General features: G+C 39.0%; 1 protein-coding gene across 1 annotated transcript; it reads right to left on the reverse strand.

Moving 5' to 3' along the window:
- Window positions 1-2862: 2862 nt before the first annotated feature.
- hnrnpul1l (heterogeneous nuclear ribonucleoprotein U-like 1 like) lies at window positions 2863-19021 on the reverse strand. Its single transcript, XM_084413749.1, has 16 exons — window positions 18905-19021; window positions 18221-18478; window positions 16769-17194; window positions 15711-15891; window positions 15562-15635; window positions 14483-14622; window positions 13714-13813; window positions 13436-13548; window positions 13050-13316; window positions 11469-11591; window positions 10959-11087; window positions 9477-9645; window positions 8485-8754; window positions 6171-6382; window positions 5906-6085; window positions 2863-3892 (listed from the first exon to the last, which is right to left on the reverse strand). Exons 2-16 carry the CDS (start codon window positions 18435-18437, stop codon window positions 3764-3766), a joined length of 2730 nt encoding a protein of 909 aa, XP_084269875.1. The 5' UTR covers window positions 18438-18478; window positions 18905-19021; the 3' UTR covers window positions 2863-3763.
- Between the last annotated feature and the right edge of the window lie 3 nt (window positions 19022-19024).

The raw sequence follows: 19024 nt of genomic DNA on the forward strand, positions 1-19024 counted from the left end.
TGGTTTGGACAGTATTAGCCAAAATAATTATTGGCATAACTGTCTCTTATAACCCTGCCTATTTCATTGTCATCAAAAATGCCTTCAATGTCCCAGTCTTGCTCTACAACCGTCCTTGGTTGCCTCTCTCTCCTCAGACAGGCAATGTTATGTAGCACAACACATGCAACTACAATGTCACATGCCCTTTGTGGAATCACTCTGAGGTAATTCAGGCACTGGAACCTTGACTTGATGAGCCCAAATGCCATCTCTATACGAGCTCTTGTGCGTGCATGGGCAATATTGTAGTTGTGCTGTGCCTCAGTCTGCGTCTCCTGATAGGGAGTCAAGAGATAAGGCAGGCATGCATATCCCTTGTCTCCCAGCAAAACTCCTGAGAATTGACCTGAATCAAAAAAAAAAAAAAAAAAATTAAGCATTGAATTTGGTGAAGGTATTTTAAAGCTGTAGTTTTTGCTATATGTTAAGTGACTAACATACCTTGTGCCAGTTGGTGGGAAAGAGAAGAGGCCCGAAAGATTCTGGAATCATGCACTGAGCCAGGCCATTTTGCCTCTACATTTGTGATGATGCAATCTGCATCACAAATCATCTAAATAATTAAAAATGTAGGTCACTACACTGGACTTACATAGATATATATAAATAGAATTGTTAATGCATTTGCAATGAATAGAACACAGGTGCCCAGCTTATTGTAAAGAACAGTCGCTTCTAGCCTACAATATAATCTCAGTGGGACTGTACCTGTACATTGATGCTGTGGAATGATTTCCTATTAACAAAGTCTGCTTCATGCGCACGTGGGTGCAGTCCAGAGCTCTGATAACATTTGGGAAAGCTACAAAAGTTAAGTGTTTGTCTGTCAATTGCCTGTCTTACATTAACAGACAATAAATATTTCCATTTTCTATATAGTTCTTATTTGAACTTACCAGCGATTCCATAAAAGGCCTATTTAATACTGTGAATCGCTCTGTGGCCAGGTAAGGTGATGAACACATTGAGTCATTTTTTTTAAAGACAGGTACACAATTCGTACAGAGCGGCAAACCGATGCTTTGCTGATGTTCTCTGCATCTCCAACTGTGTACAAAAATGTTCCGCTGGCAAAAAAGCAAAGTGCAATGCACACAGTTTGCGGGACTGTGAGCGACTTTTTATCTCACAATTCGGACTTTTTTTCCTCAGAATTGCGAGATATGAAGTCAGAATTGTGAGAAATAAAGTCGCAATTGCGTGTTATAAAGTCAGAATTGTGAGAAATAAAGTCGCAATTCTGAGAAATAAAGTCACAATTGGGAGATATAAAGTCAGAATTGCATGATATAAAGTCGCAATTGCGTGTTATAAAGTCAGAATTGTGAGAGATAAACTATTCTGAGGTAAAAAAAAAGAAAAAAGCCCGTCTTTTTCCCCCCTTAGTATTGGACTTTATATCTCACAATTGTGAGTTTATATCTCACAATTCTGAGAAAAGATGTCATAATTGCGAGATATAAACTCGCAATTATGTGTTATAAAGTCAGAATTGCGTGATATAAAGTGGCAATTGCGAGAAAAAAAGTCAGAATTCTGACTTTATAACACGCAATTCTGACTTTGTATCTCGCAATTCTGACTTTATAACACGCAATTGCGACTTTTTCACACAATTCTGACTTTATATCTCGCAATTCTGACTTTATAACACGCAATTGCGACTTTATTTCACGCAATTCTGACTTTATAACACGCAATTGCAACTTTTTCACGCAATTCTGACTTTATATCTCGCAAATCTGACTATAACACGCAATTGCGACTTTATTTCACGCAATTCTGACTTTGTATCTCGCAATTCTGACTTTATAACACGCAATTGCAACTTTATTTCACGCAATTCTGACTTTATATCTCGCAATTCTGACTTTATAACACGCAATTGCGACTTTTTCACGCAATTCTGACTTTATAACACGCAATTGCAACTTTATTTCACGCAATTCTGACTTTATATCTCGCAATTCTGACTTTATAACACGCAATTGCGACTTTTTCACGCAATTCTGACTTTATATCTCGGAAATCTGACTTTATAACACGCAATTGCGACTTTATTTCACGCAATTCTGACTTTGTATCTCGCAATTCTGACTTTATAACACGCAATTGCGACTTTTTCACGCAATTCTGACTTTATATCTCGCAATTCTGACTTTATAACACGCAATTGCGACTTTTTTACGCAATTCTGACTTTATATCTTGCAATTCTGACTTTATAACACGCAATTGCGACTTTATTTCACGCAATTCTGACTTTGTATCTCGCAATTCTGACTTTATAACACGCAATTGCGACTTTTTCACGCAATTCTGACTTTATATCTCGCAATTCTGACTTTATAACACGCAATTGCGACTTTTTTACGCAATTCTGACTTTATATCTTGCAATTCTGACTTTATAACACGCAATTGCGACTTTATTTCACGCAATTCTGACTTTGTATCTCGCAATTCTGAGAAATAAAGTCAGAATTGCGAGACGTAAACTCGCAATTGTGAGATAAAAAGTCGCAATTATTATTATTTATTTATTTTTCAGTGGTGGAAAAAAGCTTCCATAAAAAGTGACAACTTTAAAATGCTATATAAAATTATCTGTGGGGTATTTTGAGCTAAAACTTCACATACACACTCTGGGGACATCAGATTTATTTTATATCTTGTGAAAAGGGCATTATACCACCCCTGTAATGATTTTTTTTTTTTTTTTTTTACTTCATTCCACATTTAAAGATGGGTTTCAGACAGATTTTGAGGGTTGTTTTAGCTTTCACATATTCTTAATTTATACAAAAACACAGAACACAGGATGGTTCTTCTGATTATATTCTCAAATACAAAATAATGCATTTTGATTTTACACAAAACCATATGTAGATACTGCTTTACAGACAAGACAAGGTAAAAACATATCCACACAAGGAACTATTTTGGATCATTACTAATTTGCAACATGGGAATAGATGTGCATCAGACCAATCAGTCATTTTAAAAATGCTATATAAAAAGGAAAATGATAACCTTCACAGGTTTGAGACGTCAGAAAATTGTTATTCAAGATTCGATTATTAAAATTTCCAATATGATGTATGTATCTAGACAAAAGTGTTACATGGTCTTACATCAATGTGTACATACAGGCATATGATCATACAGAACAATACCCATAACCATCTACTGCAAAATGTGGTTCTTTAATCATACAAGATAAAAAATAAAATAAAATCAGTGGTAAAACTATTGGAACACAGAAACACCCTGCCTCTCTCTCTCTCTCTCTCTCTATACATCAGATGTAAGTCTAAGCGTGCAGAGCTTCCTCGATACATTTCTCCTGCTCTATTTTGAAACATTCAAGCACATCATAGTGTGTGAGCTTTTTGGAGCGGACTACACCACACATTACTAAATTCAAAAGTCAAATCTCTCATCTACAAGTACACAGAGAAAAAAAGAAAAAAAAAAAGATCAAGCATGTAAACAAATATTAAGTAGATAGAAGATCTAAAAAGGGATACTTGCTACCAAAACTCAAAAAGAGTAATGGAGGGCCACAGAAATGTGGCTACCTTTAAGGTTGGCATAAATAGGGAGAGAATAAACTTTTACAGAGAGCAGGGGAAAAAAAGGGGGAAAGACTGGGAAGGATCACAAAAAAGGCATGAGGAATGCTGCTTAGGGAATGGGCCGTCTGAAGCGGCTGCGATGCTACTACTGTGTTCCCTGAGCACCCTGGCTGCCTTGGGCGCCCTGCTGGTAGTTGCCGTAATTGCCGTATTGGTTGTAGTACTGGTTCCACTGGCTCTGGTTCTGGTAGTACTGCTGCCACTGCTGAGCGTACTGAGGGAAGTAATGCAATGTATAAAAATGCATGCATCAACAACACAATACTAAACAGTGCCTTGCAGGGCAAGAAATTAACAGGGACGTCAAAAACTGCACCAAATTTAAGAAAAAATGCCCTAGCACAAATATACTAAATCTTTGTATGGCTGTTGAGATTGAAGAGAAATGTGAAAATGAATGAAGAGTGTCAACTGTGGTGTTACATTTAGATCTGCTCATGTTGCATCAGATTTCTTTTTACATGTTTTTGCAGCATTGAGCATTATAACCATTACAAACGTTTCTGTTGAGCTATGAATGCAATTGTCAATCAGAGGCGTTTAGTCACCGCTGAAAAGGCCGTTTTGATCAGTGTGTGCACTCAACGACTGAATTCTGCAAGTAAGAGGTTCACTTTGTAGTGTAATAACTAATGTAATTACTGTAATAAGAGTTTAAACTTACTCTAGACTGAAGGCATGGACCACTTCAGTGATAGCGAATTTACTTAAATCGCTTTCTGTATTTAATTTACTCCCTGTTTTGTGCGTCAAGCTAGTAAAACAACCAATATGATTTCGACAAAACTAATTCATAAATGGTTCTTAGATTTTGTCTGTAGCCTACAAGAATATGACGTGCCGTTTACCCAAATGCAAAAACATCATCTATTCAATTAATCAACAATATCAATTAGAACTGACTATATTCATTTATGTAATACATTTTTTACATTTTTATCATTTATATATAGACTATTTTATTTAGGCAACTGCAGTGTAAATACATGAACAGTATTAAACAGTCTGTGTAAATAAACATGCCATATCAGTTGCAGCTTCTGCTCCATCTTTGCTGTGTAAAGATGGCTTCTGTTGATGTTGATAAAATTTTGTTTTAGTATTCTGATTGAAGTAATTCATTAAATTACAGTATTTGACATAAGACAACACAGATGCATTTATTAAAGTAATCATAAAAATTGCTCATGCAGAGGTATGAATGCCCCTGGAAATCAATTCCAATTGCCCCTTAAAGACCCACTCCGATGAAAATCATGTTTTTCTAGGTGTTAACATGTTCTTGTGGCATTTTTCTGATGTTAGAGGACATATCTTGAGAAGAATAAGCTCAAAGTTGTATTTCTGAGTATTTCTGCATTCAAATGGCTGTGAATCAGTAGCAGACGCTAAAATGCCAGCTAAAATAGACTGGAGTTGTGACCTAGTAACTCCACTGGGCGGGGCCACAGAAGTGGTGTTTTGTGTTTAATTTTACTCAGCAGCGGGGTCAGATACACACACAAGCCGTTGCATGTCATTGTGAACAGAGCTCCGATAGTGGCGCTGAAATTGGAACACATACTGTAACAAATAAGTCACTTTTCACCGTCTATCAATCGTCAAAACTAAAGTTTGGAGAACACAGACTGATCCCGTCAGTAATTACATCATTACATAATGAGAGAGGGCAGCCAGCCTCCTCCAGCCAAGCTACAGGCGACATTCGTGCATGTGAAATTCCACGCTCGTTCAAGTAAGTTAGACTTGCACGCGCCGGGTGGCGACGAGTTTCGCCTGTCGCAGTCGTTTGTCCCCTCGTGTGTCAAGCCCATCACTCGTGATAGAGTCAGTCAGTTTTTCAGATAGAGCGGTGACAGTAGCATCTTAATAATCCCGAAATTCCGAGCAATCCACTGATACTAAATATGTCCTGATTGATCACTGTGGGAGGGATGAAATATCGAGGCGAAGTCGAGGGAGAGGAGGGGGAGGGTCGTCTCCCTGCCAACGGCTCCGCCCACAACGCAGAGGCGAATTGCTAATGAGCTACTGCCGCTCTGCTGAAGCAAAGTCCCAGAAAACGGCACAGGTTTTGTGATTATGGCTAAAAACGGCATAATCATAATTTAAAGACCACTGAGAATGTTTAAAAATAGCTCAAAATATGATCGGAGTGGGACTTTAATGATAAAGTGAATGTCTGACCCTGGTGCCTGTATGCAGTTTCTATCACTGACAGCCTCACCTGCTGGTACTGCTGATTGTAGCTCTGCTGCTGCTGGTTGTAGGTCTGTTGTGTGGGCGCTGGAGTTTGACTGTAGCTCTGACTGTATCCTGGGTACTGACTGTAGTTGCCATAGTTGTACCCTTGGTTATAGTTGCTCTGGTTGTAGGGCTGGCTGTAGCTTTGATTATAAGACTGAGGCTACAGAAAAGAGAGAAAATAATAACTACAAGTCCTGCTGGATTCCTAAAATGAATCTGGGGTAATGCAAGCCCTGTCCTAGTACCTGTGATTGGTTGTAGCCTCCACTTGCTCCAGAGCTACTCTTGTTGTAGGAGCCCTGGCGGTTGTGGTTGTAACTGCTTCCAGACTGCTGGTTGCGGTTGTATCCACCACTGCCACCACCACCACCACCACCACCACCACCACGGCCTCCTGAGCCTCCATCCCTGTAGTTCGATCCCCAGCGATTCTGGCTGTAGCCTCCACGGTTGTATCCTAATCAATAAGTTGAGTGATTATGAACATCTAGTTCTTGTAGGCAGTATCTAACCAGCAATGCAGATCAATAAGTAAGGAATAACTGTATAGTAGGCTGATCATTAATTGCAAAATACCCCTAGACCAGGATATGATCAGGATAACTTGTAATCACCTTGAAGGGGTTTCTTTGCGATAACGCCGGCTGAACGCACATTATCCTGTTTGTTACATGGATGCTCAATACGTGGACAAGAACCATTGATTTAGAAATTACTTTTAGCATTTTGCCTGTACATTCACTTAAAACTTTCGCTAAGAAACAATAGTCCCTTACAATATCAGTACTATTAATACTAAAGTTCTCCAAAATCGTTTTAAATATAATCCACAACAGAGATCTAAAATGACCGCAGTTGCACTGTATGAAACAAGAAAGTGAGTTTATGATGTGATTTGAGGGACATGAAAGTAGCACTGGTTTCAGTTAACCAGATGAGAGTACTGGATATACACTGTTGTCATTGATGATGGCAAATAAATATTAGGAAATATCACACCTCTGAATGCCACGGCTGACCAATCAGAATCAAGTATTCCAGTGTAACCGCACTAAACTTTGGGGTCAGTAATATATACAGGGTTCGTACAGATATGGTCAAAAGAAATTCCAGAACTTTTCAAGGACTTTTAAAGCACTACTTTTTTGGTTTTCAAAGACTACAACCAGAGATCGCACTTATCAAACAATATCTTACGTTTTTTTTAACTCAAATTACAGATATAGGGTATTCAAAATACAACTTGCAACGTATTAAATAATATCTATTTAATACAAAGCTTATAATCTATTATTGTTCAATAAATAATATTTTATATTATAATGTTGGTGTACTTCCTATCGAGAAAAGGTCTGATGGGGGTTTATCAGATGCGCTGCAGTGTTCATTTTGCGCTAAAAGATTGCATTTGTGCTTTTTCTAAAAAATTACGTTTCATATATATTGTATTTAAATAAGTCAAGCACTTTTGAAGTACCTCTTCATAAATATGGCTGTTTTCAAGGGTTTTCCAGGACTTAAATTTCAAAAAGTACTTTAAGCACCTTGTACGAACTACGAACCCTGTATATAATTGTTCACAAAGTCTGTTTATTTGATCAAACATAAGATTAAAAGCACTAATATTTTATATTGTAATAATATTTTACAATAACAGTTTTCTATTTTAAAGTGTAATTTATTCCTGTGATTTTTCAGCATCATTACTCCAGTCTTCAGTGTCACATGATCCTTCAGAAATCATTCTAATACGCTGATTTTCTGCTCAAGAATAATTTCTTATTTTCAATGTTGAAAACAGTTGTGCTGCTTAATGTTTTTTTGGAAACAGTGATACATCTGTTCAGGATTCTATTGTTTCTAATAAAAGAACATTTGTTTTTCTATTTAAAAATGATATTAAAAGTGATATTATTAATTCTACGGTGAATTCAAATGCTTTCTCACTGGATCGCCCAGCACTGTGTAATAAGTGTTGCGTGATTGAGATCGGCCCATGAGTAAACCTGTTCGGAGCTCGCGCTGCGCTAAACGGTCCGTGCGCCACAGCTCAAACGAATAGCAGTTTCGTTTCACTTTCGTTTCGTTTGCCGTTTCTCGTATGTAACAGAAGTTGCAGCACTTATCAGTTGGACAACGTGGTTGTCACATCAGTGCGACCTCTTGTCACCCATTTGGTCGCAGTCTGAAGCCCTACTTGCATAAAGTGTGGCTCTTGTCCAGGTCCTTTTTCCGTTCAACTTCATAAAGCCAAAGTTATGCTAGATTTTGCCGGTCGAATTTCTCGCTCAACCATCACGCGTCTCTCAACCACAGACTGTCCAGGCGCCTTTTGCGTTACGTCAACATTACGTTATCAATTAACATTTAGAAAATCGAAAATCGACATTTGTGACTTGGTTCAGAATCGTCCACGTCTGCATCGCGATGCATCTAAGGATCGATTTTTTCCCCCACCCCTATGTTGTTTGCAACATTATAACTTTTGTTAATATGTGTTCTTTCATTTACTAACCCTAAACTTGAAACACGCAGAACTAACAAATTCGACACTCTTACCTCCTCGGAAGCCTCCACCTCCGGAGCCGCCTCGGTTCTGGTAGCCACCTCCTCTACCACCCTGAGGTCCACTACGATTGTCATACCGCTGGAAGTTGCTACGGCCGCGGAAACCACCCTGGCGGTTATCAAAGCGCTTCTCCGGGGGAGGGCCTGCTTTACGGCCTTCTTCGTTGTACTGCTTGATGAGGGCGTCGGCTTCTTCCCGCTGAAGCTCTATGAATCGCACCTCGTCCAGGAACTCGCCGGCGTCGGGCAGAACATAGTTTGCTGCGGGAGCAGAGGCATGCAATGAGGGACAGAATAGCCGTGCAGGCAAAAGACAAAGAGAATCATAATCAGCACCATACAATGGTGACAGCAAAAATACAGGGGAGGGGACAGAACAAGGAGACAAAGAGAGTAAAAGAGAGAGAACTGGATCATGTGGTGATAAAGGTAACATGCTCTAGGACAAACGTTGCCTTAGCTGTGTAAGAAAACCCTTGTCCGAGAGTAGGAATATGAGGACAATGTAGGGGGCCATAGGGAATGAAATTAAACTAAAAACAGTTGCCAGAAAAAGAGTGTTATGATAAAAGGTTTCCAGGGAAAATAAGTAGGAACTAGCCAAGGGCATCTGTCCAATCATTTATTTAACATCTAATAGTACTGCCAATACAAACTGCTCAGCTGCTGAAGTGAATTGGAGAGCCTGAGCCAATTGCAGCAATTCTGTTCCTCAATCCTGATTATCTGAGCTGGTTTGCAGTGGTGACGAATGGCATGAGAGACAATGCAATAAAATGTGGTTAACAGGGCAGGAAGAGATGAAAAAAAAAGGTGAGAGGAGCTCTTTTATCTGGCAATAAGGTTTAACAGAAGGAGGGACGGGTGGGTTCTTCCAAGTCTTAAAAAAAAAGAAACAAAAAAGAAACAAAAAAAACAAACAGCAAAAGCAGATCTGGTGTGTAGTTTTGAACATTTGTTTTGGTTATCCATGGCATTCCTACCTTTCATTTCTAACACAGCATGATCGGGAACATCCTTCCCTTCCTCATCAGTTCGCTTTAACGTTCGCTCTTTTAAATCCTCATCCGTGGGACAAATTACAATAGCCTTGCGTTGAAAACCTTCAAAAGGACGCATTTTTCGTCTCTGGGCTGATCCATATACATTTGTCTAGCAATGGTGACAAGAAAGAAGTAGAAGCTGTTCATTATTTGCTTTTGTTACGGCTTTGCGTTCCATAGGAGGGGAATTGGATTCCTGCAACGATGAAAGTGAGAGAGTTTTTTTTCATGTCTATAGTTACTGCTCTGGAATGACTAGCGGTTGTCTCTCACAACCCCAACTGACTTACCGTGAACTGAGCCGACACATGAGAGTTTATGAATGACTGACAATGTATAGGGGACCCTTTCTGCTTCCCTCGCGCTAGCGCGTTTAACAGGAGCCGTTCTCTTATGAGCAGCTTGTTACAAACAACTGGTCTGTCAGTTTCTTACTATACAATAAAAGATCCAAGTTACATGAATTTACATGAAATTAAATTCTTATTTGACAGCTTAAGACTGCAGTCTGCTGTTTTCTCTTAAACTAACAATACACAGTCATGCTCTTAATGTAATTACATCAATGATTTCTAAACATCAACGACAGAGATTCTGACATCATCTGCTGGTGCATATTGTCCTGTCTACATGGAAATCATCTTAAATTTCTGAGGAATGTAAATAACCCTCACTTCTGTATTGCAAACACATGCACTGCCTGGGTCCCCTCACTTACCTTTACTCATCCGTTGAAAAGACCAGAATGCCCGACACGGACAAACATTTAGTACCAACCTGTGCATACTCACAGACTCCTAAAGGACCCATTAGCATGTCCTTTGACCTTACCTACCTTACAACCTCTGGAACTGTCTACCTGTAAACTTCAAGCAGGTTAGTTTTTCCACTTACCTGCCATTCATTTTTAAAAACAACATTCAAGTAAAGTTCCAAGTTTATCTAATGAAAAGTTCTCGTTTTCTTTACAGTTACCATAGCAACAGAAGGTGTTTTCTTACTCACCAGGCAGTGATTACTTGTTTTTCAACATCTTACTAATGTCATGGACTACTTGTACAGTGTGGCAAAATTTCTTTACAACAAGGCAAATACATAAAGTCAAAAATATTCATTGTGACAACATACTATACTGCATTCTTTCACTGCTCGTTTTTAACGTGTAAAGCGAAACAAAACAAATCATAATTCAGCAACATGTTCAGGACAAAGAAATAAGGACTGGATAAAACAAGTCTTCAGGAGCACAATAGGCTAACCAATGCTTTGGACTAAGCTACAGAGAGATCAAAAGTGCATTAATGAACATGTGCATCAGTGAGCAGCAGTGGATGTGGGGTTGTTTTTGGGGAGGAGGGTTGAGAAGGAAGGGAAGAGCTTTAGCTGTGAGAACAACACAGAGGCAGGCAAGTATGGCAGTACCTGGTCCAGGATGTAGTTGCGCTTCTTGCGGGCAGCAATCTGGATGAGCCTGTTGAGACACTGCGTGGCCTGCTGAATAAGTACGTCCCAGCGTCCGGCATAGTTGCGCTGCCGACGGAGTCCCATGACCTGATGTAAACGACACAACAGACTTCAGGAATTGGAGGAACTACATATTTTGGTTGATGGCTTGAACAACTAGTTGAGTTATTGTTCTTAACCAAGGTTGGGCAACTCTAGCCCTCATGGTCCTGCAGAGTTTAGCTCCAACCTTGATAAAACCATCTAGTTTAAGGCATTGTGGATTACTAGAAATTTACAAGCAGGTCTGTTTGATTACGTTGAAGCTAAACACTGAAGGACAATGGACCTCGAGTTAATGCCCATCCGTGGTTTTTAAAACACAAGATCAACAGGCAAAGATTTCTGTCTGAACGTGTATGGCAGTAGCAGCATGGCTTTACAATGCACAGTTGCTATGTTAACAGAGATTATATCCAGCAGCCATACCTTCATCTTATCCATGATAGCATTTGTGCCCAGGATGTTGTACTTCTTGTCTGGGTTCTCTGCTGCATATTTTATGGCCCAGGTGGTTTTTCCACTACCAGGCAGACCAACCATCATCAGGATCTAAGAAGAAAATGTTGAGGCAACATTTTACAAACCAGGTATCATCACCAACATCTTCTGTCCACTGATTGCGTAATAGTTGTGGCCAAAGGTTTTGGCAGTGGCAAATTTTGTTTTGCAAAGTTTGCTGCTTCAGTTGTTGATTCACATTGTTTGTAGATTATTGTGCAGAGTGATCGGATGCATTTTAAATAGTGCAAAAAGCTTAATTGGCCAAGAACTATTACAAACACTCAAATTTCACAGTTTTTTGGCCCTGCCTCAAAATCCCCAGCAAATATAATTTCACCATTTATATCAACTAGGGATGTGCATGAGTACGCAAGTACCCGGACGTGACAGCGACGATGTGATGCAATGATGCCTGGAATCACTTTATGAAAATAGTCAAGAACAAGATGTGCAGGACCAATCTGCCATATACATAACATTATAATGAGATCACTATTGTAATAGAATGTTATAATTCTTTGTGCTTTGTTTTTATAAAACAGTAGGCCTGTTTTAATTAAAATATTTTCTCGTTATGGCTCAGAAAAAGTGGAGGGATGTCTGAAATCACTTGATAAAGCAGATGAAAATTTGTTAAGTGCAAGATAGATAAGCAGCGCCAATCCGCCAAACATAACATTATGAGAAAACACCAAAGAATGTTGTTCTTTGTGCTTCAGTTGCCCATGTTTCAGCACATTGTTACGGGAAGAGCGCATCAACAGCGGGAGTAACACTTTCTGACTAGCACGTAACTTTGTGCAGATATAAGTTATAATTTTACGTTTATGTTGTGTATTTAGGATCTCTGATTAATCTCAAATAGGTCTCGTCATACAGAACAGGCTTCAGTTTATTGGTGTTCATTCACTCTTCAGCTTCACCTCATGCAGCTATTCCTTTTAGTTGTTTCTTTTTCGAAAACACTGATGCATTACTGATAAGGTAGCAGTGTTATTCTTCTTGTCATATTTTAATATTTTGAGGTTATGAAGGGTCAACACTGCAAATAATGACTCTTTGAATATATTAAATGTTTTTGCCAATAAAAGCCTTTACCATCGTTTTCCAGTATACCATAGAAACGTGACAAAACTTATCTACAAACACTGAAGCAGCAAACTTTGCGAAGCAATGTCTACTACCAATAATTCTGGCCATGACTATACATGTCTTTGTACGCCTTGCAAACATAAACATTTGTTTTTCTGTTATGTATTAAGCAATGTGTAAAAATGCTATCATTATATAGCTGGTGATATACTGTAGATGAGGTCTTGACCCAAGAATTAACTGTGCAGTCTGTCTTTCAACAATACAATAGGTAGACATTTTGAAACATATCAGATAATGGCATAATTTTCCAGCAAAATGAATTATGTAACTATAAAATGTAACTATAAAATCTTTGATGAGACTGCTATAGGTAATGAATATTTATCTCAAATGTTAACTGTCAATTCAAACCTCGCATTCAGTTTTATTGGCAGGTCCCAGTGTCCCTCTGACTCGGTCATCCAGGTCAAGATCCTGAATGAAGGTGAAGCCTTCTGGCTTGGGGAAGAAGGGCTCCTCTCTCTGTCCAAAGTTGAATTCTATGGCACAGTTCTTCACCAATACATGTGGGAAAAGAGCACGTCCGGCCAGTTCCTCTCGAGTGACACTGAAACACGGGCCCAGCGACTTGCCATTCTTGGAGAATGCCATCTCTACTTCCTCACCGCTTTCAAAGTCCTATGAAAGGCAATCCGAGTGGGAAAAAGAAAAGAAATAAGGTTAATAATACAATGTCTGAGACCTTATTAAGATGCACTGTTTAATGTCATATAAAAAAATAAGAGAAAACCAATTACAATATAGCAGCCAATGATATCATTTTCACTGAACTTTTCCCCATAGTCTTCAAATTTACAGTTGGAGGATTTCTTGCCAGTTCCTCCATAGCCGAAAGAGAAGGGTTCTTCACCTATAATATACATAAGTTATAATTAATAAATTAGTTCAACTACAATGTTAATACAACACAAAACATAAACCCCACACTTTCCAGGAAAATCTAGCACTGTTTGATCCATTTCACTAAATAAAAAGGCATTAGGTGTCAGAAATGCCTTGAAGTATGGTCGTTTACCGAGTTGAGTGTTGCATGAATCCAGGGACCATCCGATTCTCACCACATGAGGGTCAGGCTCAGAGCTAGGAAGGTGCTTTACTGAAATTTCCTCATTTATCTAAACAAAGGAAAGGACAGGAGAGATCAGTATCTCTACAGATATCTAAGGCAATCAAACATGGCACTGGTTTACAACACTCATATTAAAGGGATACTCCACTTTTTTTGGAAATAGGCTCATTTTACAAAAATCAAGAAACTTTGCTGCCGTACCATGAGTGCAGCAGGCGTAATGATATGACGCAGCGCCTGAAAATAGGTCTAATAGGTTAGACAAACTTAGTCCCGGTCACGTTGGAAGTTACTGAGCTGGGTACTATTTTCAGGCGCTGCGTCATATCATTGCGCCTGCTGGACTCATGGTACGGCAGCAAAGTTTCTTGATTATTACGCAGGAATGAGAGTATAGTTCCTAGCCATATCAGCCTAGAAAATCGCAACTTTTCATTTTCCGTCGGTCTTAGTACACGATGTAACTACAGAAGAGTCAAGTTTTAAATAGGAAAAATATCAAAACTCTTTGGTCATTTTTTTGAGAGAGATGCTAATGGTCTTGTCCGATTCAATGATCTATGCTAAGCTATGCTAAAAGTGGTACCGCCAGACCCGGAGATCGACTGAATGGATTCGAAAACGGTAAAACTCAACTGTTTAACTCTGGGGGAGTTGTAAAATGAGCCTATTTCCAAAAAAAGTGGAGTATCCCTTTAATTAGCATCTTTGTTACCTTCATTTCAAAGCACACACGTCCTTTGGTGACACCGTAAGTGGCTCGAGCACCTGACCACAGGAAGGCAAAACCCTCAATGGTCAGAGGGTAACCACTGTATCTGTCACGAGCCACTTTGAAATGCAGGTCACAGTTATCTGGAGACAAACAAACCAGAAGACAATCTGTAATGTACTATTCTGTGATGTTAACGAAACGCTGGATATGAAACTATCAACTACATTTAAAATAACTCTTGTGTCCAGGAATGGAAATTAGGGATGTTCCGATACCACTTGTTTTCCAGAACGAGTATGATACCGATACTTTCATTTTTGGCCGTTGATGATACTGGTACAGGTATTTTTATTCCATTTGTAATTTTTTAAAAATGTTGGGTAGAGTAACTAAAAGAATTTGAATCCTATTAGTTGGCAAAAAAACATGAACCAAACCCTAATTGTAATCTTAACCCATTAGTAAGTACATATTGTCATTCAATATTACTCAGCTCTTAAATGTATAATTACTCTGGAACAAGGACACCTTAAAATAAAGTGTAAACAATATTTCCTATAGTAATTTTCATGTTTAATTATGCCTGTTAAAATATATCGTAGAAGCTTCTGTTACATTCAGTTTCTTTTATCATTCTATCGTATTTCATCTTTCATTAAATATCAGAGCGCACATTTAGAGCTGCTCCGGTGCAGCAGTAAAGCAATCACATGATGTTTTACTATAATAAAATAGGGAACCTACAGTTATAGATAAATCATGTAACAGTTAATGTTTTCACTTATATACTATTATGTTCTAGTTTGAATGACACAGCTATACAGACGTAAATACTGAATTTATGTTTAATATTGCTTTAATTAGATACATTTATGTCATAGAAACAGATTAAATCTTGAATATCTCCATTCTGCTGTCTGTGTTTCTTTGCAAGGACACAAACACTGTGCACACGCTGCGAGGAGAATTTTAATGAGAATGAATAAAAGAGCTCAGTATTGGGTATCCCTAATGAAAATACAGCACTGCAAATACGAACAGCTCCGTCACAAATAAATTCTCTCCTTGATTATACTCACAGGTGTCAATAACCACAAGTTTATCATCGATGTCTTCCTCCTCTTCTTCAGCTGGGGGCTGTGGTGATCGTCCCCTACAACAACCAATGAGAACTCTTGAGAATGAGCAATACAAAATAACGAAATACATCCAAGGAGGCATAACTTACCTCCTTTCCTCACGATGCTCATAGTAACCGTATCCTCGACTGTCATCATATGACCTCTTGCGACTGTATGACGAGTATCTATCGTCCTCTGATTTAGCCTGTGCATCCCAGTCACCAGCCTGCTCAGCCTGCTGTGGTGCGTCCCCGTCGGCCTTCTCCTCGGGCTTCACTTCGTAACTCTCTAAAAGATTGGAATACATTAATATATCATAAGCCACATCAAATAAAAATGCTAAGACCACATTTAATGTCAACTTCTGACTTTTAAGAATTGTGAATTGTACAATGAACCTAATTTGAATAGAAAAGCATGAATGGCAAAGACTTCATTTAAATACATTAAACTAGTACATATGATCATGATCAAGTGGGACTGTGTGTGGAAAGTTAAAGCAGTGGTTCCCAACCATTTTACTGGAGGCCTCCGAACACTGCACATTTTGCATGTCTCCTTTGTCACCCATTTCAGATCTTTGAGTCATTACTAATGAGCTGATGAACTGAAACAGGTGTGTTTGATTGAGGAGACATGCAAAAACGTGCAGTGTTTAGGATCCTTCAGGAATGTGCTTAGGAACCGGAATAGTTCACCCCAAAAAATGTTCATTTCCTGATTATTTACTCACCTAAAGGCCATACAAAATTTATATGACTTTCTTTCTTCAGCAGAGGAGAAATTAAGGCTTTTGAGCAAAATATTTCAGGAATTTTCTCCATCCAACACAACCCCAGCCTACATCAAGCGTGACCTTCCTGACGTGCCAACGTAACTTAATTAAATCTGCCTAAAAATGAATTTTGGACTGTTAAAAATGGACTATGGTGATCCCCATTCACTTGCATTAGATGGAGATATTTGTGGAATGTTTTCCTCAAAAACCTTCATTTCTTTACGGCTGAAGAAGGTCAGTCACATACATCTTGGATGGCCTGGGGGTGAGTAAATAATCAGGACATTTTCATTTTGGGGCAAACTATTTCTTTAATAATGTGCTAAAAAAAAACAACTATTGTTAGAGAATTCACCCCATGTGGTTTCTAAACTTGACAAGACTAACCTGACTCTTCCTGCTGGCTGAGTTGACTGGAGTCTCCCTCTGGGATCTGCCGTGATGCTGGCTTGTCACACTTCTGCTCCACCTCTGGCTCTGCAGGTGAAGGAGTCTCCTTGTGCTCCTGCTTCATCTCCTCCTGCTGCTTACACTGCTTCCCGGCTGCTTCCTCACGGCACGGCTTCTTGGCCGCAGGCTCCTGGTATTCATCCTGCTCATAGGAGTACTGCTCTGTCATTTGTTCCGGCATCGCATCCGATGAATAATCACTCGTTCCCAAAGCAAGTATGGGGGTCTCGGGGCTGTCCTCGTTGCCTTCATTACTCTCATTTCCCTGATCGTCAAATCCACCCTGGTAGAGGTCTGTGCTGTTGCCATCATCAAATTGTGCCTTGGATTCTTCTCCAAAATCTTTCTCACTGGCTGCAATTTCTGTGCAGAAATTAAGCAGAATTAAAAAAAATTGAAACTGAAAAAGTAATTTAAGCCAATTTTAACAATATTTTTTAATTGTTCGCTGCATGGTTAAAAAAAAATACTGGTAAATAAATGTAAATGTTTACAAACATTATAAACACATAGCTTATCAGCAGTTTTAATTCCCCTCCCTCCACAACAAATCTTACGTTTTTTAATTAAAATCTTAAAATTGAATGGTATTCAGAACAGAGTAAGAATGAAAAATATAAATAGCTACATAAACGCAGAGCCAAAACAAATTCATTTAAAGCGAAACTGAAACCGAGACGGTGTTGGTCTCACATGGCCTACCTCTCCCTTTGGCACGAATCCAAATGTTTCCGCGTTATTTGTAAAACGAAACCCCTGTTTTTTAATGGGTCGGGTTTTTTTACAGAAAGCTTTTTCCAGGCTAGGAAATAACAGTTGTAAATTTGTAGTTTTTTTTGTTGCATTAATGTCTTCAACAAAAAATTATTACCATCAATTTTGTATTCATTCAGAATTACTCAAGGAATTTAAGTATTATTAAATTATTTTAAGAGAATGTATTCAGAAAAAAGGAAGGTTTAAGGTGTCCTTATTACAGTGTTAATACTAATATATATATATATATATATATCAGAGAGAGAGAGAGAGAGAGAAATTCTCATTACATATCCATCTTTTTTTTAAGTTCTTACTAAAAGAATTTAATCATTATTTACTACAAGATTTTTCCAGACCTAGCTGTAAAATTCCCTGTCATTTTTGCACAAATGGAAACACTTCCCCTAACTTACGTTAAATAAAAAAAATACCAACCAGTGCTTGCTTTGTTTCACAGTCCTACATCAAAAGCTTAACCCCCTATGGTGGTTATACACGCTGCCAGGCGGTCCCTTATAAATAATAATCTCTCCTAATCTCTGTGAAGCACATCTCCATTTGCAACAACAACCTGGATTACTGCCTCAGAACATAGCCAGGTCAAAACATAAACATGAAACCAAGTATTACCTTCCTCCTGATCATCATTCTCCTCTCCAGGCTCCCCGCCAGCCTCGAAGTCCTGCTCCTGCTCGCCCGATGGAGCATCGCCCGCCGCCTCGGCCTCCAGTGCCGCCTGCAATCTGTCCGCCAGATCCGCCTTCAGCCCGCGAGTGTCCAGGCCTCGTCGCTGGAGCTCTTCTTTCAGCTCATTGACTTTGAGCTTTTTAACATTAAGCCCGCTCATTGTTCATGCACCCCTACAGCAGTTTATTCCAAACTGTGCGCCTGTAGATCAGAGTAAACAAACCCGAGTCATTGATTGGTTACTGTACGCGCTCAGCGGATCATCTTCACAATCGCTAAAATATTAGCCCGCAAGCTAACTGGCTAACAGAGGCAAAGGTCTTTGCAGCCAAAATAGAATTTCACTGAATTGTATTTAGTGTTTAGGCATTCGTACATTAAATACAACAACATGCACATACCAAATCCATTTGTTTAAGTGTCAAAACAATGTAGTAACGTGGTTTACCGTAGCCATTGACTTAACGCACACTTAGCATTAGTGGTAACTAGCGAACTATGGAGTCAAATAATTTGCGCGCAAAAACCACCAGCCTCACATGCATACTCTAAAATCACCACATTCCAGTTTAAGCCACAAACAGAACATAAATACTTCCTCGTGTTTGCAGAAAACCAAATATTTACCTTTATCTGTCAGTTTCCCTCTCAAGCAAATTGTCGTTACGGTTGTATCAAAAATGGAGGGTGACCGTGGTAGCCCACTTCCTCCGCCTCGCGAGAGTCTGAGTGCTCTCCGTCCCTGAA

The sequence above is a fragment of the Rutilus rutilus genome (genome assembly GCF_951802725.1).
Source record: "Rutilus rutilus genome assembly, chromosome: 7".
NCBI classification, from domain to species: Eukaryota; Metazoa; Chordata; class Actinopteri; order Cypriniformes; family Leuciscidae; genus Rutilus; species Rutilus rutilus.